Source organism: Girardinichthys multiradiatus, chromosome 12, assembly GCF_021462225.1.
Source record: "Girardinichthys multiradiatus isolate DD_20200921_A chromosome 12, DD_fGirMul_XY1, whole genome shotgun sequence".
In the NCBI taxonomy this organism is placed as follows: Eukaryota; Metazoa; Chordata; class Actinopteri; order Cyprinodontiformes; family Goodeidae; genus Girardinichthys; species Girardinichthys multiradiatus.
Genome location: NC_061805.1, coordinates 6,303,454 through 6,328,841, shown reverse-complemented (window position 1 = coordinate 6,328,841; position 25,388 = coordinate 6,303,454). Strand labels below are relative to the sequence as shown.

The window sequence follows — 25,388 nt, the reverse complement described above, 5'->3', positions numbered from 1 at the left end:
AACATGTTCATTAAAGCGTTATGAGAATAATTTGATTTAATTTAAGATTCACACCCTCAGACGTCCAGATAAATGATTTTTACTACTGTTATAAATATGTTTCATTTTAAGGTTCCCATGTTGGAGTTTTAGGCCAGGGTTGGCATGAAACCTCCACCTTTGCTGTTTTAATCCTGGCTTCAGGGGAATGGTTCTGTTGATCCTGTTTAAAACTTGGGACATTTCTACATAAGAGTAAAACTGATCTGCAGATTTAAACAGGACCAGTAACTCATGCAGAGCCAATTAATACAAAGATAGTTTTTTTTTAATGATAAAATGCAAAAGAACTGAAAACCTCTGAGTTAGCGATTTTTATAAAATGCGTGAGAATTTCTGGTGTACATTTTTGTGTTCAATGAAATAAAAGACTACATTACCCAGCATCCCCAGTTAGAAACAGAGCGACTCAAGCAGCACGTGGTTTTAACATGGCGTCCCGCGCTGAGAGGATGGTGAGTGTTTCAAAGGACTCCAGCAGCAGTGACGACGAAGAGCTTGAAAGATGTCGGGAGGCAGTTTGGGAGAACCAAACAAACAAAGCCAAAGGTGAAAGATGCAAGTGTTTAGGAGCCATCTCTACCCTTGGAACCCATTAGTAATGATCCGGAAAACATTTACCAGCTGTTGGTTGTTCTCTAATAAACTTTTGTTCCTAAGGTTTCGTGAGCGTGACACCCGCTGAGCAGATCAGTGGTCTGACATAAATTTAGGTTATCTCTGCTGATTCTGCCTGTTTGTTTTCAGATGGGGATGGCAGTATTAAACAGGAATCAAGGCGGTAAGTGTTGGGGTCACATTTCCACCTTTTACAGCAATCAAACCTAATAGAAATGGACTGTTTGCTGAACTCATGTGTTCCACTATAAAAAGGAAAGTCTGAAAGTTTGTGTATTTTACACAATAAGGTAGGGAGGTTTAATAAGATGCACCGATCAGACATTTTGTGGTTAGCTCTGGTCAACCGATTTTCATATTAGACAGTAACAATTTCCTTTAAGATCTGTTCTTAGCATTCAAAACAAAAGCTTTTCTACCATATTGCTTAACTTAAAAACATCTTTAGAATAAAATGTTTATAATAAAATAGAATAACTCCATTAATCCAAAACATCAAGAATTTCTCACTTTAAATTGGTCAGTTTCTCAATAACTGAGCAAATGCATAATTTTGCAAATTACAAGCCAATTTCTCCTCAAGAAAAAAATATTTAACAAATACTGTAACTAAATAATTAGATAAAATTTGCTAAAAACATTCCTTTCAGATTGTCAATACAGGTTTAGAGCAAATAGGATGACATTATAGGCATTAATGGATGTTGATGAGATTACAAATACTATATACATAATTTGACATTCCAGTGCTTTTAGGTCTTGAAAAGAGCATTTGACAGCACCAGCCATAACATATTAAACAAAATGGAGCTAAAATGAGTTAGGGGTGTTGTAGAAGATGGAAAACTAGCAGGAAGCAGGAAATAATTCATGAAATTCAAGCACTATTTAAGACCATGCTGACACTATGTGGTGTTCCTCAAGGCTCTGTGTCAAAAACATTCCATTTATATGAATTACTTTTGTGTGACTTACTGATGAGAAATAATTTTTCTTCTGGGGAGAAATTAATTAAGTAATTACTGGGTGTAGTAACCTCAAACATGTTGTTTGACAGCATCAAATTGTCTTAAATTAAAGCAAAACAAAAGTCATGTTATTTGGCAACTCCAAAACTGTTTTTCACCTAGAAATAATTTTAATGAAAGTTAATTCTTTGGTAGAATAACTGATGTTAAACTGTAAACCCCATCCATCCATTCATCCATTATCTTCCGCTTATCCGGGGTTGGGTCGCGGGGGCGGCAGCCTAAGCAGAGAAACCCAAACTTCCCTCTCCCCAGCCACTTGGCCCAGCTCGTCCGGGGGAATCCAAAGGCGTTCCCAGGCCAGCCGAGAAACAGTCCCTCCAGCGTGTCCTGGGTCTTCCTCTGGGCCTCCTCCCGGTGGGACGTGCCCAGAACACCTCACCAGGGAGGCGTCCAGGAGGCATCCTAACCAGATGCCCGAGCCACCTCAACTGGCTTCTCTCGACGTGGAGAAGCAGCAGCTCTACTCTGAGTCCCTTCCGGATGACCAAGTTTCTCACCCTATCTCTAAGGGAGAGCCCAGACACCCTGCGGAGGAAACTCATTTTGGCCGCTTGTATCCGTGATCTCGTTCTTTCGGTCATGACCCAAAGCTTATGACTATAGATGAGGGTAGGACATAGATCGGTAAATCGAGAGCTTCGCTTTTTGACTTAGCTCTCTCTTCACCACGACAGGCCAGTACAGCGCCCGCATCTGTCGGAGTCATCCATTTTGGTCACACAGTTGAACATGTGCAGCTCAACAGACGTAGCAGCTCTGACGCCACCCGGGATTATAAAACCTGCAGAAAATAAAGTTTCGTTGCCATTTTCAGCGTGTCTCACGGGACGACACAACGGAGGAACATATCTGGAGAGACAAAAGCTCGCAGGCGAACTTTTTCTCCAGAAGGCCATTCCTGGAAGAGCTTCAAAGTCAAATCTGTCTGATACAAGAATGTCAGAAGATTCATATACCGATCGAAGACCACGCCGACACCCTGCGCAGGTGAAAACCCACAGAGGTTTTATTTCCAAGGAGATGAGTTTCCTCCTTGTTGATTCAGTCGACTAACGGTTCTTCATATTTTCCCCTCGTGGACGGATGAGAAGTTTACCGTTTTTTTCTTGAGTTGATCATGGACGCGTGATCCCCTTCCCTCGTTTTTCTTCAGACCTTCAGAATTATTAAAGAGCTTTGAGCCCATAATCACAACACCAGAGGACATCTCTGATTTTTATTCATAAATAACGATTTTTGGTTAAGAAATAAAAAAATTTCAAATTATGATTTTAAATTATAATTCTTGATAAATATTAATTAATCAATAATCATAATTCTTACACATCACTGCTGATGCAGCAACAATCCGTCTATCGATCTGCTCCATTTTTCCCTCATTCATGAACAAGACCCCAAGATACTTGAACTTGTCCACTTGAGGCAGGACCTCCCCCCTGACCCGGAGAAGGCACTCTACCCTTTTCTGGCTCAAGTGGAGGAGTTGGGAATCAGTGCCCCTCACATCAAATATGTAGACAATAAAATGCAACAAGTGTTTTTGTATTAAAGAAAAATTTTCTGAACCACACAGATAGTGAATATTACTTAACTTTGAGTCTTCTTCACTCAGTAACCCCTTCACCAAGTGTGTCAGTGCGACCTGTTAGGAATTAAATGTGGTGTGTTCACTGATTTAAAACAGAAAAAAAAAGCCAGATTTTTGAGTTTCCGACCTGCGTATCACCTTACCTTGGTTGGTCAAATGTAAAGTCAGGGAAATACAGTGAAAAATCAACCAATGACTGTCCCATAGACTTAATAAGCACTGTTTTCAACTCAGTTTAAAGACATTTCAGCTCATTTAATATTACCAGATTGTGTTTATGAACCTGTTTTAAATGATGTGCAAAACTGCTGTTTGCAAGTCAACACCAAGTAGAATTTCTAAATTCAGCTAGTAATATTAATGTAATTGTATTTTTGGGAAGTGAGATTTCTAGGTTTGTTACCATAATCGTTAGCTGTGGACAAAATTAAAGTTTGTTTGTCTTGCAGCCACTTTATAAGAACTCTGTAGCAAAGTGTATGAATTCTGTTGTGCAACAGCATTGTCGTGGCTGACCATGACGCAAACCAGCTCCAGGTCACCCAAGGATTTCGGAAACATGTTGCTAAAAAGCTGGAACATCTGCTGGACAGGTAAAGAAAAGTTGTCATTCACAAACTTTGATGATAATTTTTTTAGAACTCCAAATTTTAATCAACATTTTTGTCATTCAGTTGCATTTCAGAAACAAAGCCTGTGGCCTTAAGATGTCTGGAATCAAGATGTGGTGATGATCATAATGAGGGTAAATTTATACTCTTTCTCTTTCAGATTTGCTATTAGAGAAACTGACTTTTAATGTTATTGTTTGTTTTTGCAGGATTTCGTCTGTTTTCTACATCTGTCCCGGGACAGGAAGCTGCTAAGCCTCCGTCACCTGCCAGGCGTCGGCCTGCTCCCAGCTCAAGGTTTTTATTCCTCCTTCCTTTTTTTTTTCAGACATTTGATTTTAGAGCTTTTCAGTTTCCACTCAACATTCTGCATTTGTCTGCTGCTTGCAGTGACAGCGACAGTGAGATGGAAACAAGACTGAAGGAGGCAGCAGTGTCCATCAGTGACCTGTTACCTTTATCCACACACTTATCTTCCTCTGCAGAGCCTCCCAGCTTGGATGTCAGGGCAAAACAGAATAAAGTGGAAGAGGAAGAAGAGCATTATGTTGTTAAGAAAAAGAAGAAGACGAAACAAATTAAAGAGAATAAGCAGGACTCTTTATGCTCTGTTTATTATGAAAGCGAATGTGAGCAGGAACACTCTGTAGTCGACGTAAAACGGAAAAAGCAAAAGAAGCGTAAAAGAAAGACAGATGAGGAAGTTTTGAACTGAGTTTTTTTTAATACAATGTTTACTCATTTGGGCTGTGTGTGCCTTGTGTTGAAGTGATCAAATGGTGTAGAGTTCTTCTCAGTAGTTTTCAGATAACACAGGCACCCAGTTTGGTAAGAAAATAACTTTACATCCATTCTTCATGGTAATGTTTAAAAAATTCTAATGACAAGTGAAAAAAGCATTGAGGGAAAGCAAATTAAAATCAATGCAGGTAACATTCAGTTGCAGAGTTTCATTAAGGTTACAATTTCTGAGAATAACAAAATATTTTAATAAAAAATACATTTTGCTGTTGATCTTGAGTTATATTTCTGCAGTTTCAGTGGTTAATTTTCTCTCATATCAGTTCTTGGTATTATTAAATGCTGCACTGAGTGACTTTTTTTCCTCAGGTGCCGCTGGGTCTGGTCTCCAGGTTCTCCTACCAGTAATAGCTGTCTATCCCAAACACTCCCCACACTTCCTGAGTTCAGCTGACAGACAGGAGATACTACATAGCCACAGAGGTGTTACTGGGCTGTGGACACCATTTGTGTAGGCATGTAGGAGCTGATGTCTGTAGGTGAAGATGAGAGGAGGTGAGACTGATGATGTTCTGTCGTCTGGGAGGAAGAATACAGCTCCAGGCTCTCAGAAGAAGCTGTTCATAAGAGGGATAAAATCAGTTTAGGATCAGCTTGGAAGTTTCTGGCAAAACCAGTTTCTAATCAACCCGTCCTTTAGAACATTTGGATGGTTGTGTAATTTTGGATTGTGAAGGTGTAAAGGGCATTTAGAATTAAGTAAAGAATTATTCATACTCCCTGGCAGATTTAGATTTAAACTATTGTCATTGAAACTAGAAGTTTGTGATAGAAAATTAGACAGGCATCTCTATAAAGCGTTTAAAAGTTGTAAAAGGAGTATCAGTTTAAATAAAAATTATGTTTTTGTTTACATTTTACTCAAAAAGAAATGGCATGTCAAAATGATTTATACCCAACTCAATAATTAATGGAAAAGTGCTTTTTGGCATCACAGAAATGAATCCCTCTTTTATACTTGCTGACCAGTGATCTTTTTAAATGGTCCTACTGGTATTTTAACGATTCTTCTTTGGTGATAGTTGGAATGCCTCCTTACCATCACCCTAATATTTAACTTCCTTCAAAGATTCTTTATCAGATTCAAGTCAGAGCTTTGGTTGGGCCGCTCCAAAACATCAATATTACTTCTAGTCAGAAGAACCATGTGTTAAAATTACAAGATCACCTTTAATCTAAATCTGTCATGTGTACGAATAGGTTTATACAGCAATATTAGCCATAAAGTCAATATTACAAGTATTTAACAGTAGTGGTATCCAACCTGTTTTGTTTTGCTATATAAGTTATAGTTCCAGATTAAAGAGAACCAAAGTGAAGCTGGAGAAGTGTTTTGTAGGATTTAAAGGTGAAGTATCATCCAGGAATTGCACTTGATTACCTCATAATTAGTTTACTGGTCTGGAGCATGAGAGTGTGTGCTAACACAATGCCAGGCAGGAAAGACGTCAATAATACGCTTACAGTGACAATTACTTCTGCTGATCTGATTAATCTGAGAATAATTATTGGACACTTTCCAAACAGCTCTGGTCAATTTGTACACAAATTTTAATCCCTACACAATGCTACTTCATCCGTATCAACTTCCATTTTATACCCATGAACAAACCTTTCATGCCCATGTACGTCAACCATTGCATGTTAGTTTATTTCTCTCTAAAGTTAATAAATTATATAGAAAATCTCTCAAAATTGTTGGTTCTCAAAGTGGGTACGAAACAGTCTTCTGGTGGGTAGGAAATGATCTAAAAAAACTTGAGTATGAGAAGACCAAAACTTCAAGAATAATACTTGTGAGTGAGAAATTTTCCACTCAAGAGAAAACCATTTAAGACAGTCTCCGATCTTCAAAGGGTGGACAGACCAGGCTTTTCAATACTCATAGGTATTTGCAAAAAAAAAAAAAATTATCCACATCTCAACAGTTAGCTTATTACATGAAAGAATGTGGCTGGGCATATTAGGTTTGCAAAGTTGCTTCACAATGAACCACAAGACTTCTAGAACAATGAATTGTAGAAAGATAAGACCAAAACATTGATGTTTGAAAAAACACAGCTCCATGTTTACAGAAATCCAAACTACATGTATGCATAAAAACCCCAAACTAGTTGTCAAGCACGTTGGTGGCAGGGTAATGGTTTGGACTTGTACTGCAGCCACTGGGTTTGAGCCACTTGCGCTCATTTAGTCAACCATGACCACCTCTGAAGATCATTTTTGATGTGTCAAATAGGGTCGTCTGTCTGACAACTAAAGCTTGGCAGAAATTGGGTCAGGACCCTAATGACACCAGCAACAGGGTTGCTGGGAGAAAAAAAATCCAGGTGGCTCAAGTCAAGTCATTAGATTGTAGAGCTTACACTGTTTCTTCCATCACTGTATAAGTGGACCCAGCTCTCATTAGTGAGCATTTATGTTGTTACTTCTTCTGACTGGGTCTGGTAAAAGGCCTTCAAGTTGCAGAGGTTTTCTTAACCGCTCATCACCATTTAAACTGGCGTATCATTTGTTGGTGGCAGCTTCATATTAAAAATAAACAGGCATCTGTTTTCACATCCATATGACCTCAGATTATTTCAGCACTAAACCCATTTATACTTGTAACTGTGCAGTCTGAATAGCCACCAGGGTCCTGAGTACCACTAAAGAATAAATTGCCTTTTGTATTTTCAAAGCCTCTATATTTAGAGAATCTTTTAGAGATATTTGGATAGTGAGTGGTAAAGCTTTACTTGCCGGTGTACTCTACCTGGCACAGGCGTGTGTGGCTGGAGATGTAAAGAATCGTCCTGTAAAGGTGAGTCCGTCTCTTCCTCAGGATCTGCTGTGAGGATCTACTCAAAACAAATGTTAGGATTGAGGATTAAATACTGATTTACTGTGGATCTAACAACCCAACAGAGTCATCAGAGGCATACCTGTCGGACTGCAGCGAGGCTGGTCAGGGTCCCCAGACTGCTGCTGTCAGTGATAACCATGGCTTGAGACAGAAGACCAGACGAATGGTACGGAGGCGACTCTGACTTGTTATACACTGTCATGAGGAAGAAATGAATGAATCTTTGCCTCCTGTGTGATGTTAAATTGATGTTATGTTGTCGATTCCTTACTGTGACATGGCAGCTGTGCCATGGTTGCCATGAATGGACTGGTAGCCATGTGACCCTGAAGCTGCTGTGGTATTGCCTGTTGGTGGGGTGTGTGAAGCTGCTGTTGGAATGAAATTGGCTGGAGAGTGGTGAAACCAGCCCCCATGTTGTTAATGACGGGGACAGTTTGTGACTGCGTAGGGGTCAAACCTGTGAAACATCGAGGACAGACCTCACTGTTAGTATTTTCTATTTATCCCTGCAAAGTAAAGAGAGTAAATCGAGAATCTCAGCTACCTATTAGAAGTGAGGACTCGCCCAGACTCATGACGCTGGGCACTGACGCCATTATGAGGCTCTGTGAGGAAGCCGCGGAGGCTGAAAAACTGTGCAGGGATGTCAGAGTGCTTACTGGGGGCAGTGGTCCACTGCTAGAAACCTGCAACCACGGGGAAAATATGGTCATTATGGTTGCATTACTCAGAGCAGACTGGTGAAAGACCATTACACAAACTCACCAGCTTGGGGTTATGAGACTCCAGGAGTGTATGGCTGGGTTCGAGCTGCACGGGACTGACCACAAGATGCGCCACACGCTCACCTATGCTGCTTCTTGCAGTGTTCCCTGTGTCACAGATCTGCTGGCTGTATTTCACACCTGGAAAAGCAGTTGGAATCAAGTGTCAGGACAATAACCTGGCTGATAGTTTGCAGACATCAGTGACAGAACCGGTATAGTCATATCTACAGAAAACAGTGGTGCTTGCAAAACCATCTTGGTCCTAACAGCTTTATCCCTCGCCTCAGCTTATAGGGAACTGTCCTATTTTTGCCTTTTATTTTTAAAGCATAGGAACTTTAAGTTTGCTCAAGCAGTTTTGGCCTATTACCATGCTCAGGACTTGGTGGAAGGGTGGCATTAGAGGACGAAGCTGACTGGTTGTTGAAGGATGAGTCGAGGGCCAGCTTATGGCGAAAGGCCTCCTCTTTACGTCGGTTGGCAAACCAGTTGTACACTCGGACTTCAGTAACTAGGTTTGATCCTAGACCAGCGAGCTGGGAGGGAGACACCCCTCTCTGGATACACTCAGCTCTGAAAAACAAGGAACAGACTCAGCAAAAGAACATAGGAAATGAAAGATATTAACTGCAGCCAGGGACTAAATGAACAAAAAGAAATTATGATCAAAAATTGTGTGGTGCTTCATTTCCCACAGGAACAGGATACCTCTAGATTTGCATGTCCGACATAAAAGTACAGGTCCTTCTCAAAATATTAGCATATTGTGATAAAGTTCATTATTTTCCATAATGTCATGATGAAAATTTAACATTCATATATTTTAGATTCATTGCACACTAACTGAAATATTTCAGGTCTTTTATTGTCTTAATACGGATGATTTTGGCATACAGCTCATGAAAACCCAAAATTCCTATCTCACAAAATTAGCATATTTCATCCGACCAATAAAAGAAAAGTATTTTTAATACAAAAAACGTCAACCTTCAAATAATCATGTACAGTTATGTACTCAATACTTGGTCAGGAATCCTTTTGCAGAAATGACTGCTTCAATGCGGCGTGGCATGGAGGCAATCAGCCTGTGGCACTGCTGAGGTCTTATGGAGGCCCAGGATGCTTCGATAGCAGCCTTTAGCTCATCCAGAGTGTTGGGTCTTGAGTCTCAACGTTCTCTTCACAATATCCCACAGATTCTCTATGGAGTTCAGGTCAGAAGAGTTGGCAGGCCAATTGAGCACAGTGATACCATGGTCAGTAAACCATTTACCAGTGGTTTTGGCACTGTGAGCAGGTGCCAGGTCGTGCTGAAAAATGAAATCTTCATCTCCATAAAGCTTTGGATGGAAGCATGAAGTGCTCCAAAATCTCCTGATAGCTAGCTGCATTGACCCTGCCCTTGATAAAACACAGTGGACCAACACCAGCAGCTGACACCGCACCCCAGACCATCACTGACTGTGGGTACTTGACACTGGACTTCTGGCATTTTGGCATTTCCTTCTCCCCAGTCTTCCTCCAGACTCTGGCACCTTGATTTCCGAATGACATGCAGAATTTGCTTTCATCCGAAAAAAGTACTTTGGACCACTGAGCAACAGTCCAGTGCTGCTTCTCTGTAGCCCAGGTCAGGCGCTTCTGCCGCTGTTTCTGGTTCAAAAGTGGCTTGACCTGGGGAATACGGCACCTGTTGCCCATTTCCTGCACACGCCTGTGCACCGTGGCTCTGGATGTTTCTACTCCACATTCAGTCCACTGCTTCCGCAGGTCCCCCAAGGTCTGGAATCGGCCCTTCTCCACAATCTTCCTCAGGGTCCAGTCACCTCTTCTCGTTGTGCAGCGTTTTCTGCCACACTTTTTCCTTCCCACAGACTTCCCACTGAGGTGCCTTGATACAGCACTCTGGGAACAGCCTATTCGTTCAGAAATTTCTTTCTGTGTCTTACCCTCTTGCTTGAGGGTGTCAATAGTGGCCTTCTGGACAGCAGTCAGGTCGGCAGTCTTACCCATGATTGGGGTTTTGAGTGATGAACCAGGCTGGGAGTTTTAAAGGCCTCAGGAATCTTTTGCAGGTGTTTAGAGTTAACTCGTTGATTCAGATGATTAGGTTCATAGCTCGTTTAGAGACCCTTTTAATGATATGCTAATTTTGTGAGATAGGAATTTTGGGTTTTCATGAGCTGTATGCCAAAATCATCCGTATTAAGACAATAAAAGACCTGAAATATTTCAGTTAGTGTGCATTGAATCTAAAATATATGAATGTTAAATTTTCATCATGACATTATGGAAAATAATGAACTTTATCACATTATGCTAATATTTTGAGAAGGACCTGTATGTCCATCAGCCTCTTTGTGGGTAGGTTCCTCTACTTCTAATGCAGTGTGTATTCTCACATTTTTCTATCAGAAAAAGCTTTAAGTTCTTTAGCTATTTGAGCCAGCTATTCTGAGCGAACTATTGAATCCAACGAAGGGGGCCAGCCTTTGCTGCCCACATGCATTAGTGAGCCTTGGCTGCCCATGACCCTGTCCCTGGGTCACCACCGTGCCCTAGTTTGACCAACTTTGACCAACTTTAATAGATAGTGACTGGGAACATGCAACAAAAACCTAAATTCTGGAGATGTTTGACATTTGTCGAGCCATCACAATTTAGGCCATGGCTAACTTTCTTATTTCCTTATGCTTAGCCATTTTTCATATGCTAACACTTCAACTTTGATGACAAAATGTTCACTTGCTGCTTAATATGTACAAGCCTTTAAGAGGTGACATGAAAAAGTGAAAAGCAATGTTAATCACTTCACCTCTGTGTGGTCATAATGTTAAGTCTTATGCAAAAAAATTAGATAATGTAAAATCTTGCCTCACCTGTTGCATTCCTCCACCAAGCCCTCCCTTTCCTCCTTGCTAGGGTTCTTCTGACGTTCGTAGGCATGGAAGAGGATCTGCAGGGAGGCTGGACCCCACTTGAACCTGTTCCTGCGTCCTTTTTTAGTGTCTTCTCCTTGTTCCTCCACTGGTGCAAGGCCATGTTTGGCATTGGTAAATTCTAAATAAAGGAAATTTCACGTGTTTCTGTCCCCAATGTGTCTCCATCTCCTGGCATACCAATACTAGATTTGTGTTTAATGAAGCAGAGCTTTGCGGCCCTGCGCAGGTTTTGTACTCACGCTGGCTGATCTCGCACTGCTTCTTGACGTACCAGCTGTACAGAGCAGCTCTCTTTTGGTTCTTCATGGGTGTGCCTTTGTTGAGGTGCTGGGAGAGGTGGGACTGATTGAGGCCTGTTGACTCTACCACCTCTCTCTGAGGTAGGTTGTGCTGCTGCATGTAGCTTTTCACCATTTTTGCAACCTGCCAGGAGTCTTCCCTGTTAAACAATGATTAAAAAACTTAACAGGCTTCAACAACCCAAGACTGCACTGCTATGCACTTAGCTTGTCATGCAATTGTTGGCATATTATTGTAAGTGCTATTTTTTATGCAGAAGTCATGAATTGTGAGTTCCAACCTGAAATAAATAAACTGGAATGACATATAAAGTCAATATTATATCATGTTTAAGGTTGAATCCTTGTGAGCAGGTTTAAAATCCAGAATGGCTACCCAACTAGTAAAACTCAAGTTTCAGATTTAAAGTGTTTATTTGCACCCCTTTTGGTTTGTACCTCGTAAAATCAGTCACACAAATAAGAAGTGTAAGGAATCTAGTTTTGAACATGTTACTTTAATGTTTGAATGCTAAATAAAAAAAAGATGTTCTGACTGTATTGCTAATAGTAGTCAGAAATAACCAGCAGCAAATCTCACTGCAAATCTTTTATTCATTCTCTGCAAACGCCCTTTATTCAGTGGGAAAGATCCCACAAAAAGACATTTTATACGAGAACTAACGTTTGCCACTATTTTTGCATCCCTATCGGTAAGATACCTACTGTTAGACACCTATATTCTTCTATAACATTTCACAAGGTCACAACGTTTGTTCTCTTCAGCTAATCCCACAGGTTTTCTATGTGATTCAGGTCTGTGATAGCCATGGAAGAAGGTTGATTTTGTGTCTACTGAATTATTTCTGTGCCTGTTTGTCCATATGTGCAGATTTTTTACTTATTTTTCAAATGTGCTTACAGTGAGAAAAGGAAAACGTGGACTTCCTTTGCAGTCAGTCCGTACATAACAAGATGGAGGAATGAGGCAGGACTTTTTTGAAGCTAATTACACATGTTAACTGCAAAATATCTAAAATACAAAGGCTAATTCATCCATCTGGTATCTTTTAGCTACTTTATTACATTTTATTTATTTTAACATTGCAATTTCAAGGTGCAGTGTTTTAAACCAAGCATTGATGTTTTAAAACAACAATCCTTATTGTTCATAAGCATTGTTGCCTATGAACAATAAGAAATGTTCATGTCTATAAATTTCACCTCATAGCTGCAAAGTAAAAATATTCTTTCCAGATGTTACAATGCCCAACATCTTCTCTATTTTAAAATTCTGCTTCTGGGGTAAGGTATATTTTGATTTATTAGGCAGATTAATCTGCAATCATGCTAAACCAGCTTTTTGTTACAGCGCATAACATGTTTGTTGTTGTGAAATGTTTCTTAAAGTTTTTAAAAGTTTATAAATTTTTTAAGATACTGGGCAAAACCTAGCTTGCTACCCTCTCAAGTCATGAATACCAGTAGTAAAACAAATTTGATTTCTTTCCTTAGTAGGAAACTCAAAACAAGTAGATAATCTAATTTTGTGATAATAATGATGTAGCAAACTTGTTGATCTATTAAAGGTGAAGTGGATATTACCAAAGAAGTGACCAAAATGGTCACCTATAGGGAGATCTCAATATCTGCACACATCTCTAGACTTCTGATTGGAGGAATGGAAAACCTCCGAGACTACAAAGGGTTGCTGTTTTAACATAAAATAGGTCTGTTCTCATTGGAAAATATTATTTTATTTTAATTGTGTATATTTTGGTTATATAAAAACATAAAGAACATTATAGCAGATCACTGGTAGTCTGGCCTCATGGCACTCATTGTGGTTTGCTGGAGTCCCAAAGCCTTAGAAATGTATTTTAACCCTTTCCAGACTGTTAGATGTCAATGACTTTGTTTACAACGGAGCATGGTGTTTGCTGTTTGAGATCTTTTAGCCTACTTCATGCTGTCAGACAGATTGTATTTAGGTTACTTCTGAAATCTACAGTTCTGGCAGTAGTCAGGCCTGGGTGTGGCTGGTGAAAATGAAATTAGCCTTTGTGGTTAATTAGAGTTTTGCATGATATGCTTTTTACTCAGGTCACTGTTGTCTGTTATTTAAATGTGTTTGGTTACCTGTACATGTGACCATCAATAACAACTGCAGGTTGTTTCCTATTATTTTCTCTTCTCTTTGCCTGTTTATCCTGTCATTTGTTGGCCAAGACCAAATGTTTTTTCTGTCTGTCCATATTTTGAGAGAATTGTATTAGCTACCAGTTTCTATAGGCGTGTTAAACAGGCCCAGGCTGTGACAACGTTGGACCCAATGTGTGTCCACACACAGGGAAGTTGCATAGAGGCTTATTGACTGAGAGAGATAAGGGAAGGCACACAGGAGCAAAGTCCAGCTTTTTCAGATCACTGGAGGGGAAGAAACATGTAAAAGGTTTATGAGGCCTAATTTAACGTTCTGACTCTCAGTCTGACACCTGTAAAAATACACAACATCTTAAAAGACTCCACTAGAAGCAGCAAATATTCAAGTGTACGTTTAATGACATTAAATATTTTATGAATAACATTTTAATGGTCAGTGCTTTAACACAACGTTTTTAAAGTGTGACTTTGATAAATGCATGCCTCTCAACTTTTCTAAATCCTCTCTTAATGACGTGCTCCGAAATATTGCTTAAGCGTTATGCAAACACAGTCTCCTGTTACCAGCCCCACTCCATTAATCTTCACCTACCTGTATGCATGGAGCTTATTTATTAAGAAATGGCAAGGGAATAATGATGGGGGTGGGTAATTAGTAACTAGCAAAGGAGGAACCCTCTTTAAATTCGCCTCAGAAGCCAGATTGCAGAGAGAGAAACAGAGAAGCATGAGAAGGAGGGAGGATTTCAGAAAGAGAGGAGAACTGAGCTAAAGAAAATATTGTTTTAGACAGGAAAGCAGTTTGGTCAGACCTCCAAAGCTTCACAGATGATGAGGAATCAAACTCATTGTTGAGGATGTTCTCAATTTTCTAAATTTAACCTAGTTCCTTCAGGACAGAAAATTCCGCTTTGTGTGCAAAGGCTTTAGTGAAACATTAAGATGACTGCGGTTGCCATGGAATCTCCAGAAAACTTTGGGATCTACTCACTGCAGTAACCGGTCGACCTCGGCCTTCAACTTGGACGCCTCATCGGGAGAGAGCTTCTCCAACTCCCGGAATATAGGCGGAGGGAAATCCATTTCTCCCTCCTCTGAGCTCTCTCCATCCCCCTTCTCTCCCCTTTCCACCCCAGCACTGGCCCGGCTGCGCTCCAGCTCCCCCACAGCTTGGACCAAGACGTCCCGGGACAGTCCAGATTCCAGCAGGGCCCAGATGAGCTGTTCCTGAAGGGCGGTCAAACGACTTGGCCTCGCCTTGGTTGCACTCGACCTCTCCTCTCCCTCCATTGGTCTTGTGCCTTATCGCGCTGCTGCCTCACAAACAAACACTGCTCAAATGTGCTGTCTCTGCCGTACTCAAATAGCAGCCAGACGGCCTGCATTGGGCCTTGTTTTTCATATGTGCAGCCCTTCTTCAAATGAAAAAAAAGAATGCTTTCATTTTTCTCTGCTGAATTTCCTCCGCTGCGTCCTCAGCTGCCTGGTTTTTGCTCTCCACCTGCTGTTTTCCTTTCAAAGGTCAATTTTCCTTTTTTTTTACCTTCCTCCTTTTCACCCCCTCCTCCTTACAAGCGCCCTGTGAACTTTGTCCACCTCTCCCTCGGTCCCCAACAGGGACCAAAGTACAATTTAAAAACAATAACTAAACTTGAGCAAAGTTACATTACTCAGAGCTTCACAGACTTCTGAGAAAAGCTGTCTGTCAATTCAGGGAAAGAGGGAAGAAATGAGAAGATGTGATTGCAGAGCACATCTTATTTTAATTACTTTTAGGACAGAAAAGATTTTTCTGATTTGTCTGTTTTCTTGTCATAAATTCTCCATTTTTTTCAGAATATGGTTGACACTTGATTATAAAGTAATTTTCTTTGTGATTCGGAACACAATAAATTAGTGACCAAACACAGCTGGATGAAATGTTTTTGCCAGTAGAGGACGATGTTGTGTCATCTACAGATTATACTGTCCCAGTATAAGGTCTCTGAAGGAAAGCTAAAATCAGTGATTCAGTGTTTCTTTAAAAGAGAAACTCTAAACTGCACATTCTTAGATATATTTTATACATCTGTGTCTTATTTTGAAATAATTTACTGTAATGTGTCTAAATTATTAAGGAAGTTTGTATTGTTGAAAGAGGCACTCAAAAAGCAAAGAGCTTGAGCCCTGTAAAAAATATTATTAGATTTTAAATTCTATTTTGCTAGTATGAACCACAAAATCTTTAAAAACCACAAATGTTAGTGTGTTAAGACAAAGTAGTGCAGAACTGTAATGTGGGAAGATAATAGCACGTGGTTTTAATTTCTTTTTACAAAAAAATTTAGAAATGTGTTCTCCATTTGTATTGAGTCCCCTTAGTTTATTCTCTGTAGAATAAAATGTTAGTGCAGTTACTGCTCCAAGTCTTTGGGGGGATGTCTTTAGCAGCTTTCCACTTCCAGAGACTGACATCTTTGCCAATTATTCTTTGAAAAACAGCTCAAGCTCAGGGAGATTTGATTTTACCGTCCATTTCCAACCCTTTCCAACCCTTGCCATAGATTCTATGTTAGATTTACGTCTGGACTTTGACTTGGCCATTCTAATACATGAATATGCTTTGATCTAAATCATTCCATTGTACCTCTGGTTGTACGTTAAGGGTCGTTCCCCTGGAAGATTACTCTTCACCCCAGTCTCAAGTCTTTTGCAACCTCTAAAAAGTTTTCTTCCAGGATTTCTCCTGTAATTTGGTCCCATCCAGCTTCCCTGTACCTGGTGAAAAAAGCATCCACACAGCATGATACTCCCACCACACTGCTTCACCATTGGGATGGTGTGTTCAAGGTGAGCTGCGGTGTTAACAAAGCTCCTAGGTCTTTACTTGTATTTATGCTGAGATTTAAAGTAATTACACAAGTGACTAATTAGGTGACATCTAAGACAAGATTGCATGAATTTAATTAGGGGTGTCAGAATAAAAGGGGAAGAAAAACTGCATGACACACTCTTCAGATAAGGGAAGCACTGTAACACCTGACCCTAGAGGCTCAAGCTCTGCATCTTGGATGTATTTTAAATAAATAGGTAAAAAAAAAGGTAACTGCTTTCCAAATTACATACATTATGGCATCTCAGAGTACTTGCTCCTTTTCAAGATGTGTAAGGTTTATTCACATACTTACTCATGTACACTGAGGAGGTTTAAACTTGCTGCTGCATCAACAGGTGGTAGAAAACTCTTTGTTTTAACTGTTAGCACAGATTTTCTTTGCAGATTTGGTTTAGCCAGGTTCTAGTTTGTCTTTGTCTTTGGTCCACCTCTTGTTTGTTGTCAAAGAAAGTTGGCAGGAATTAGTTGTAGGGGAACTGTAAAGCAAACTAAATGAGCAAAAAAATTTCCTTTGAGAGGTAATGCGGTCTCTTATCTTCCCTCTCTCTTTTCAGTGTAAAATGCTCACTTTCTCCACACCGATCACATTATACCATTCTCATGTTCAGCCTATCAGCACCTTTTTGTGTCCAGCTCGTGTTACCCCAGCCCACCCTTGGGATGATGGCATTATACAGTATTTGGAAGGGTAACAGAGCTCCCTCTATCTCCCTGAGACATGCCACTGACCTGTAATTAAGACTCATTGTACCATTGAGAGGAAACTCCTCACGTAAACGGACAGAGGGCAGTGTGTGTGTGGACTTTCAACAGCTTAGATACCACTGTGAGTAATGCTGCGCCACACAGCCAGGTTGTATCGAAAAGGAACACATGCAGCACACATTAGAGCTTGCATTTTCCTTCTCCAAGAGAACTCAAAGCTGTGCTGATTGGTAATGAGACACAATCCACACTGTCCATCGCTCATTAACAAACCATTGCTCAGTTCCTCTGTGTGCATTATTGCTAACCCTCTCTCACTTCATTGCTGCCTGGCCTGCCTTTTTTCCTCACTAACTCCCCCATCCCCAACCCCACCATTCAGCCCCATTGATCATGCATGCAGAAATTTAACACACCCCTTAATTCCTGTCCAAATAGCCCCCTGTCCCACTTCCAGTGCTTCATCTGCAGTGAGTAGGCCTGCTTGCAGGCAGGACGCTGGCTGCAGGACGCAGTACATTAGAGAGCACAATCACAAATTTAAATCTGTCTGGACACTCTGTGTTACTCACTCTGAGCTTGTGGTAGCTCTGTAAGTTATGGGGGCATTGTGGGGATACAATCTGTCCCTCTATTGTTTCTTTCTGTAATGAACGGCAGTGGTAACACATGGCAAAAAAAAGTAAAAAGTTATCTCCAAACTTTCTTCAAACTCTGAGCTTCACGTAAGGCAGCATTGAGTTTTATGCCCACCGTAATTCAAAGCTGTCATTGTCTTTGTTTGAGTTGGACGGGCTATTGATCGGCCTTAACATTAGTTACCAGGTCACATGTTGAGTCAGTGTTGAGAAGATTAGCTGAAGCAGGCTTTACTAATTAATGCTTAAATCCCCAGCAATGAATGAGCACGCAGCACACAAACCTTCTGTTGCCCCACACAGCATAAATGTGGCAATGTGGAGGCAGATGCACAAAAATGGAAACATATGTACCATTCACAGACTTAAAGCGATGTAGCTAGATGACATGTAGAGTTTAAACCTCAGTTACTACACAAATGAAAATCAAGGATATTGTGAAATAATTATGTAATGGACAATAAGATATAGTTCAAGTCATTCATGTAGATAGGAAGGTACCAAATACATCAGTCATGAGGACTGATGGGCCAGAAGGTTGAGATTTTCCTTCTAAACTGTGAGGTGTTTCCCTTAATGTTTGAAGAACATTAAAGACCACTTTCAACAGGTTAGGACTCTATAACAGATAAGTTCCTTTATCTCCAAATCAGGCTTGCCAACTAATTTTCTTAACTGCAGTGAATATCCCGTCAAGATAGTCAGCTTTAGCAAGAATGTGACAGAAGGTTGGGAAGCTTTTTCTTCAAAATAATGGCCCAACTTCCTTGACTTGAAAGCTTGGAACCAGGTTCCATATTCCTGAAAAAGATAACATCCATCCATCCATCCATCCATCTGGATGGGTGGGTGGGTGGTTGGTGCTGGTGATTGGTATCAAGATTTTCCGAGGTTTTAAGAAGCTGTAAAGTCGCTAAGATGTTTTCATCATTCGTTCCTGTGCCACAGTGACTGGTGTTTTCTCCTGCTGTATGCAGCATAAAGCAATGCAGGGTTGTCCCTTCCCCAACTGCTGCTGTGCACTGCTGGCCAGCTGGCTGAAAGAAAGCTAATAAACGTTATACCTCATTTAAAAGAAAGAAAAGTGTCAATGGATATATTTCACCTTGCAAAAAACAATGATAGTTGTGATGTGCAAACTAAAAGAGCACCACCCCACTCCACTCTATAATGAGCAGAGAGGCTATACATAGTCAGAATAATATACAGAGGCTGTATACTATTCTGCTCAATATAGGTTGGCTGGCGCCTATCTCCAGTGGTCATTGAGTGAGAGGCAAGGTACACCCTGGACAGAGAAACACAAGACAAACATCCATATACACACACACTCCCATATAAGGTAACTAGTTCACCTAACAGTCATGTTTTTAGACTGTGGGTGTAAGCTGGAGAAGGTGGAGTGAACCCATGCAGAGAACATGCAAACTACATGCAGAAAAAACCCGGGGCCAGAATTTGAACCCAGGATCTCTGGTGCTAATGACTGCAACACCGTGCAGCCCTTTGCTTCATATAATAAAATATAAATAAATACATTTCTGACACAAATAATATTGTCATAGATATCATAATCAATGAGTTATTATTTTAGCAGCTGCGTTTCTGTTTTTATATAAAAGCAGTTAAGTGATGTTTAACATTTTTCTTTTGAAGTTTTGTTTAAAAGTGTGAAATTGCGGTATTTCCCCCAGGATTATCATAGTATCAGGATCTCGTAGAGGAGTGGCTGAAAAATTGCATGACAGTCCCACTACCTTTTACTTTGAAATGCTTCGCCGGAAGTGACATGAGTGATTCCATCTAACTTGACGCCGGAGCGACGTGCCTCGACGGTAGCGGTGGTGGGATGAGAGGGACAGCAGCAGGGACTGTGTGAAGGAGGTGGAGTCTGTCCCAGTCTGCATCTGGCCCGCTCCCCTCTCTGTCACCCCGGGCCAAACCCGCCCAGTTCCTCTCACTCTCCCTCCGCCTGTCCTCCCGCACGGCTCGGCCAGGACACACACACCCGCACCCCGGCTCACACACACCGACAGGACTCGGAATGGACACGGAAGGGAGCCCGAGCAGCCTGTCCGCCACGGACTCCCCTCACGACCCCTGGTAATGGAGAAAAAACTTTGTTTTTCAAACTTTCTGAAAACAAACCCGGCTTTCTGTGAGCTCTGAGGTGCGCAGGCAGACTCACCTCCACACAGAGAGCCTTCTTGTATATTGAGATGATTCTCTGAAAATCGATCTGCAGCTCCATGATCACTCTGAAAACCCCAGCAGCAACTTTGTCAGTGATGTGAAGTAACTGAGCTCTGAGCTCTCTGAATGCTCCTTTGTTGACTCTGTTAATCTGCATATTTTCTCACTTTTTCCACAGCAAAATGTTCATAGGTGGACTCAGCTGGCAAACTACACAAGGTAAATCTTTTTCCACCTCCAAGTCTGCTAAAATGTCACTGTAATTTTTTTTAGGTTGCTGCACGGATGGGATTAAATCTTCACTTCAACGTATTTTTTTAACTGGATTTGTTTACAGTTGCGTTTACTTTGTTCTTTGGAAAGTTAAAATTTCAAATGTCTTTTTCAATGAATCGCTATATTCAGAAATAGCAAAGACTGCAGAAAGCTCATTGAAAAGTTTTAGCTAAAGCAGAGATGCGTCAGTTACTCGGCTGGAGATCAGTATCCGCCAATTTTCCAATGAACAGCCCTGATTGGCAATCATATCAAATTTTTTAAAATCCTATTTTGATTCCTATTCATTAAATGCATAAAAAAAACTAAGATCTTCCACTATTTACTATATTGCACTTAAAGGCAAACGTTTTTCCTATTCATTTAATGCATCATAATTAAGAACTTCCACTATTTTTGGCCTGTAAAACATGTACTTTAATGCACATATTTGAGTTGAATTAAAAATCAGATAAAAGTTTAGGATGGATGCGTTCATGAATGGATATAACCTTGAATTGCCTGCATTGTCCTTTGTCTATATCAAAGAACCTGCTGCACATTCCTTCTCTGTGATATGTTTTAGCCCCTGGGAAAAAAAAGTTGGAATCGATTGATAATGGATGAAAAACTAAATCAGAAATCAGTATCGTATATTGGCCCAGGAAAACCTGATTGGTGCAAATTAAGATAATCTTATAAAGTCTTTTATTTTCTGTTGGATTCAAAACTGCTACCTTTTTTACAGAACCTGGCATGTATTTTTTCCCTTTTATGTGTTATATCTTTAAGAAACAAATGAAAATCTGCAGTTCAGACCTCAAGAAAATCAGAAATTGGTATCAGCCTGATTGTTGCATCTTTAATTTTGAGGTTAAACAGATCAGATTGCATATCAGGCCTCAAGAGATTTATAATTTTAGTTCTTTCTGAATTTTCATGGGGAGAGTCAGAGGAAAATAGAATTTTTCTATCAAAACCTCCTACTTGTTGACCTCATTCACAGCATGTCTGCTTCTTCCCATCGTCTTTCTGTTTGTGTCTCAGAGGGTCTGAAGGAGTACTTCTGCAAGTACGGCGAGGTGAAAGAGTGTATGGTGATGCGAGATCCGGTTACTAAGCGCTCGAGGTGAGGGAGCTGTGAGGCTGGCTTCTCCCGCCGAAAGAGCTGAAAGTTTATCTGACCTCAGTTTATTCCTCTCTGCTCATAATGTAGCATTACACATCAAGATCAGTTCCCAGCATGAGTAATGCCTTTCTCCCACTGATGTCTGCAGGGGTTTCGGATTTGTCACCTTTGTCGATCAGGCCGGTGTGGACAAAGTTTTGGCCCAAAGCAGACACGAGCTGGACTCCAAAACAGTGAGTTCTCTGTGTGTTTACTTCCCATCACTGGCTAATCCCATGGCTCAGTGTTTGATTAGAGGATTTTTCCAGTAATCTACCAGAAAGGTGCAACTTTGCTACAATTTTAGTGTGTTTACTGAGGGGTTCCACTGTGCTGATGTTTTTTTTCACCTCCTGTGCCATTAATACACAGTCCGGGGCCATGGAGCCATGCTTGCGTCTGCTGCCGCACCTCAGATGGGAGCACTTTACATGATAAAGTCATTAGCTGACACATGGGAGAAAGTGCTCTCTCGTCTCTCTTCTGCCAAACAAGGCAAGAAAGTGTCACCCAGTGTCAATTTCCATAGAAACAAGGAAACCAGGACAGGGCTGCATTCTCTGCCAGTCTTTGATTTGGCCTCTCAGAACACTGAACCAACCCTTTTTTCCTATCCCCACGGGGTGGAATTGACCTAACAAAAAGTTTCTCAATGGAACGAGTGAATGCAACCTGAAACCATCAAGGTGTGAGAGCAGCGACAATCAAACTCCTGCGAGCTTCCTGTTGATCTCAGCCGGATTAAACCGCAAGTTTAGTGATGAAAAAATTCAGTGCGGCACATTCAGGCCCTTTTACCTGCATGAACTGCAACTTAAAATGTATTAATGGTCTATGTTGCAGACTGATTGTGTGTGTGTGTGAGTGCGAGTGTGTGTGTCTTTTTGTCAGTAATGAATGTGGGCTGGTCTGGGAACAATGTGGCCTGTTGGTCACCATAGGGACCACTGCCCCCGCCTCCCTCCTGAGTAGGGAGTGGTGATTGGTTGCGGGGTTGGTCACTGTATTGAAATAAGGGGAGGCTATTTTCTGCTTTCCCTTTTGTACTTCAGGCTGCTCACCTTCATGAGTCTTTGGGAGATAAGTGGATGTTACAAAAGAAGGGACCATAGAAGAAAGTGCCATCAACTGCTTGGTGTGGAAACAAATAAAAGATGAGCAATTCTGTTTATCAAGTTTAAAACTGAGGAGAGTGGAAGCTGATTGAGAGCTCTAACTGATTCTGGCTGTTAAGTATTACTTTAGAGTCTCTTGCAGGCACGAAAGCTCTGACAAGTAGCGCCGTCATGGATGGACGCCACTAACTCACCATGGGGCCCATTACCATAGTGATGCCCCCTCCTCTCTCTCCCATTGCCAGTTGAAGAACAGCTCTGTCACATAAGACAAAAGATACCAATACGCATGATTTACAATCATTTCTTGGAAACTAGAAACTGAGAAAGTTTCTCCTCCTTCTGCCTGCCCAGATGAGCGGCATATTGAGTTTAATCAAAGAACTATAAAAACTTCTGCATGTTATCTCTGTGCCAGGACTTCTGCCACCGATAGTGTCTTGCAAACATACTTTATTCTCCTTGAACGTTTCCAAATTATGTCGTATTACAACCACAAACTTCAGTGTATATCATTGGGATTTTAAGTGTTAGGTTATAGTTGTTCAAAGTGTGGCTCCGAAGCATTAATGTGGCCCCGGTGGTCAATGTAGATGGATGGAGGTTCTAGATTTTTAGGGAAAGTTTTCACTGACAAGTAAAAATCTGCACTTCACCGTCATTTCAATTGCTTTTTTAATGAAAAATGTTAGGTTCAACACAAAGTATAAATCTTTTATAAAGCATGTTTTTTGCTTGTTTTTGCTTATTTTAATTTTACAGTTAGAGACCACAAACCTCCAGCGACTTTTACTGAAAAGCAGATTTGGGCCCATTTCTTTACTAAATTTGGCACCCATTTTTTTTTTTAAAGAAAGAGTTATCTATATCTGGGGCTTGTTGCTGAAAATACACAAAATACATTTCTATAAAAACAAAATAGAAAAAAGCTACCCAAATAATTAGGACAATTGTATGCAAGACCCTTGTTATGTTTTGGATTAAGGATGATTGCCTATAAAAATTGGATTACTTGTTCATTATTGCATGTTTAGTTTATTGTTGATCAGGTAAAAATACCAAAAATTCATAATTCAGTTAGTTTTGTCTTAACCTTTTTTATGATAAAAAGAAAAAAAATTGTGGCCCACAAGTAGTGCAAAATTGTGTAGTGGAACAAAGAGAATGCATGTTTTTTAACTTTTTTTACAATTTGTTAATTAAAAAAAAAGGAAGGTTATTCATGCGTTTCTATTCAGTTAATTATCTTTGCTGCAATAAAAGCTGCAAGTCTTTTGCACTATGTCTTTATCAGCTTTTCCCAGCGTAGATTGACATTTTTCTTCTTTTTATGATAGATCAAGCTTAGCCCAAACAAATAAAAACCAGGAGATCTATCAATCTTCAAATTAATTTTGACCAGCTTCCGTGTCCATGCTGAAGAAAAGCATCCTCCAAAGCATGATGCTGCCAGCACCATGTTTCCTATTGAGGATGATGAGATATAGGTAAAGTGCAGTGTTAGTTTTCAATGTAGACTAAAAGGTTAATTTTTGGTTTCATCTGACCAGAGCAATTTCTTCCATGTTTACTGTGTGCCCTGCGTGGCTTATAGCACACTGGTTGCACTAGATTTTGTTTGGAGGTATTAGAGTAAAGGGGTCAGCATACACTTTTCAAGTTTTTATTTTGTAAATAAAAATATACAAAAACTTGTATCGTTTTCCTTTTACTTCACAAATATATACTACTTTGTGTTGGTCGACTGCATAAAATTCCAACAAAATACACTGAAGTGTGAATAAGCTCACCGGGTATGAATGAGTTTGAAGTTTCCTGGGAGGTCTGCGGTGGCCTCAGCTAGTTAGTTCTGTGAGGAGAGCAGTGATCAATCACAGGCATTGGATGGTGAGTAGGGTAGGCCTTTTAGACCGCTCATCCTGTGCACCCCCTCCCTCATTCTATCTCAGGCAGGCAGGTTATCCGGTTAGAGAGGAGAGAGAGAAAAGTTCTCCAGTGGCAACAGAAAGAATGTGCCATGCTGTGACCGAGTGAACCACTCTGGCGCTGGAATTAAAAGAGCTTTGCACAGCCGCGAGGCTAAAGAGCAAGTACAGTGCTGCACAGGAATTTATTGGTGCTTATTGTGTTGGAGGACAGATGCGGACCAGTTCTGACCGGTGTGGTATGGCAGAGTTCGCTGTGATTTATGCAACTAATGCGCAGCTTGTTGTCCCTTTGGGTGTCCTTTCAGCTTCCTGCTGTTTGCAGAGTTAAAGACGACCGTTACAGGCTGAACCTTTGTAGGACAAAGTTTCCTGCTCAGTTAAGGGTTTAACTCAAAGACACCTCAGCCATTTGCTGTAACCCCCCCCCTTCCATACTGAGCTGCATGGAAAAATTGCTGCTAGTGGGGGTGGATGTGTGTGGGATGACCCCATCTGTGATTACTATGGCTCTCCTCACTAATAGGATTGGAGTCAACAAGCTTGAGTTGTTCCTCAGAGATGTTGAGTGCTACTGCCCAATCGACAGGTCCCGCTGAGTGCGTTCCTAGCCCAGGCTGTGGCAGGCAACACGGTCGGCCAACTGTTGCTGATAGCTGGGATGTGGCCCGTCAAAGGGGATTGCCCTGATTTCATAAACCTCTCTTGGATGTAGATTCAGCTTCTTCTCTGTTACCTTGCCACACAGTTCTATATTCAATAAGGTTTTAATGATGTTATTCTGTAAACATTTTATTTTTAATAAACATTCTGTTTACTTCAGAAAAA

The 25,388-nt window shown here is 40.7% G+C and overlaps 3 protein-coding genes across 9 annotated transcripts in view; 2 read left to right on the top strand and 1 right to left on the bottom strand.

The window, feature by feature from the left end:
- Positions 1-429: 429 nt before the first annotated feature.
- c12h12orf43 (chromosome 12 C12orf43 homolog) lies at positions 430-4,901 on the top strand. Its single transcript, XM_047381527.1, has 6 exons — positions 430-588; positions 787-820; positions 3,777-3,869; positions 3,951-4,021; positions 4,097-4,184; positions 4,278-4,901. Exons 1-6 carry the CDS (start codon positions 471-473, stop codon positions 4,600-4,602), a joined length of 729 nt encoding a protein of 242 aa, XP_047237483.1. The 5' UTR covers positions 430-470; the 3' UTR covers positions 4,603-4,901.
- Positions 4,589-15,483, bottom strand: hnf1a (HNF1 homeobox a). Of its 2 annotated transcripts, none has more exons than XM_047381517.1 (10): positions 14,678-15,483; positions 11,485-11,684; positions 11,183-11,363; positions 8,674-8,876; positions 8,302-8,441; positions 8,081-8,222; positions 7,805-7,993; positions 7,613-7,728; positions 7,444-7,528; positions 4,589-5,245 (listed from the first exon to the last, which is right to left on the bottom strand). In XM_047381517.1, exons 1-10 carry the CDS (start codon positions 14,974-14,976, stop codon positions 5,115-5,117), a joined length of 1,686 nt encoding a protein of 561 aa, XP_047237473.1. In that variant the 5' UTR covers positions 14,977-15,483; the 3' UTR covers positions 4,589-5,114. The 2 variants fall into 2 exon arrangements, with proteins under 2 accessions (XP_047237473.1, XP_047237475.1); XM_047381519.1 differs by having other exon boundaries at positions 5,104-5,245; positions 7,431-7,528.
- A 4,076-nt stretch (positions 15,484-19,559) lies between these two features.
- msi1b (musashi RNA binding protein 1b) overlaps positions 19,560-25,388 on the top strand; it is a 28,356-nt gene continuing 22,527 nt past the window's right edge. Inside the window, exons 1-4 of one of the 6 annotated variants that reach the window (XM_047381523.1) lie at positions 19,560-20,007; positions 20,276-20,316; positions 21,400-21,481; positions 21,630-21,714. In XM_047381523.1, the coding sequence (XP_047237479.1) occupies positions 19,949-20,007; positions 20,276-20,316; positions 21,400-21,481; positions 21,630-21,714 (267 nt within the window). In that variant the 5' untranslated portion in view covers positions 19,560-19,948. Of the gene's footprint in view, positions 20,008-20,062; positions 20,186-20,275; positions 20,317-21,399; positions 21,482-21,629; positions 21,715-25,388 lie in introns of those variants that run through there. The other 5 variants (XM_047381525.1, XM_047381521.1, XM_047381520.1 and 2 more) reach the window with 5 other exon arrangements.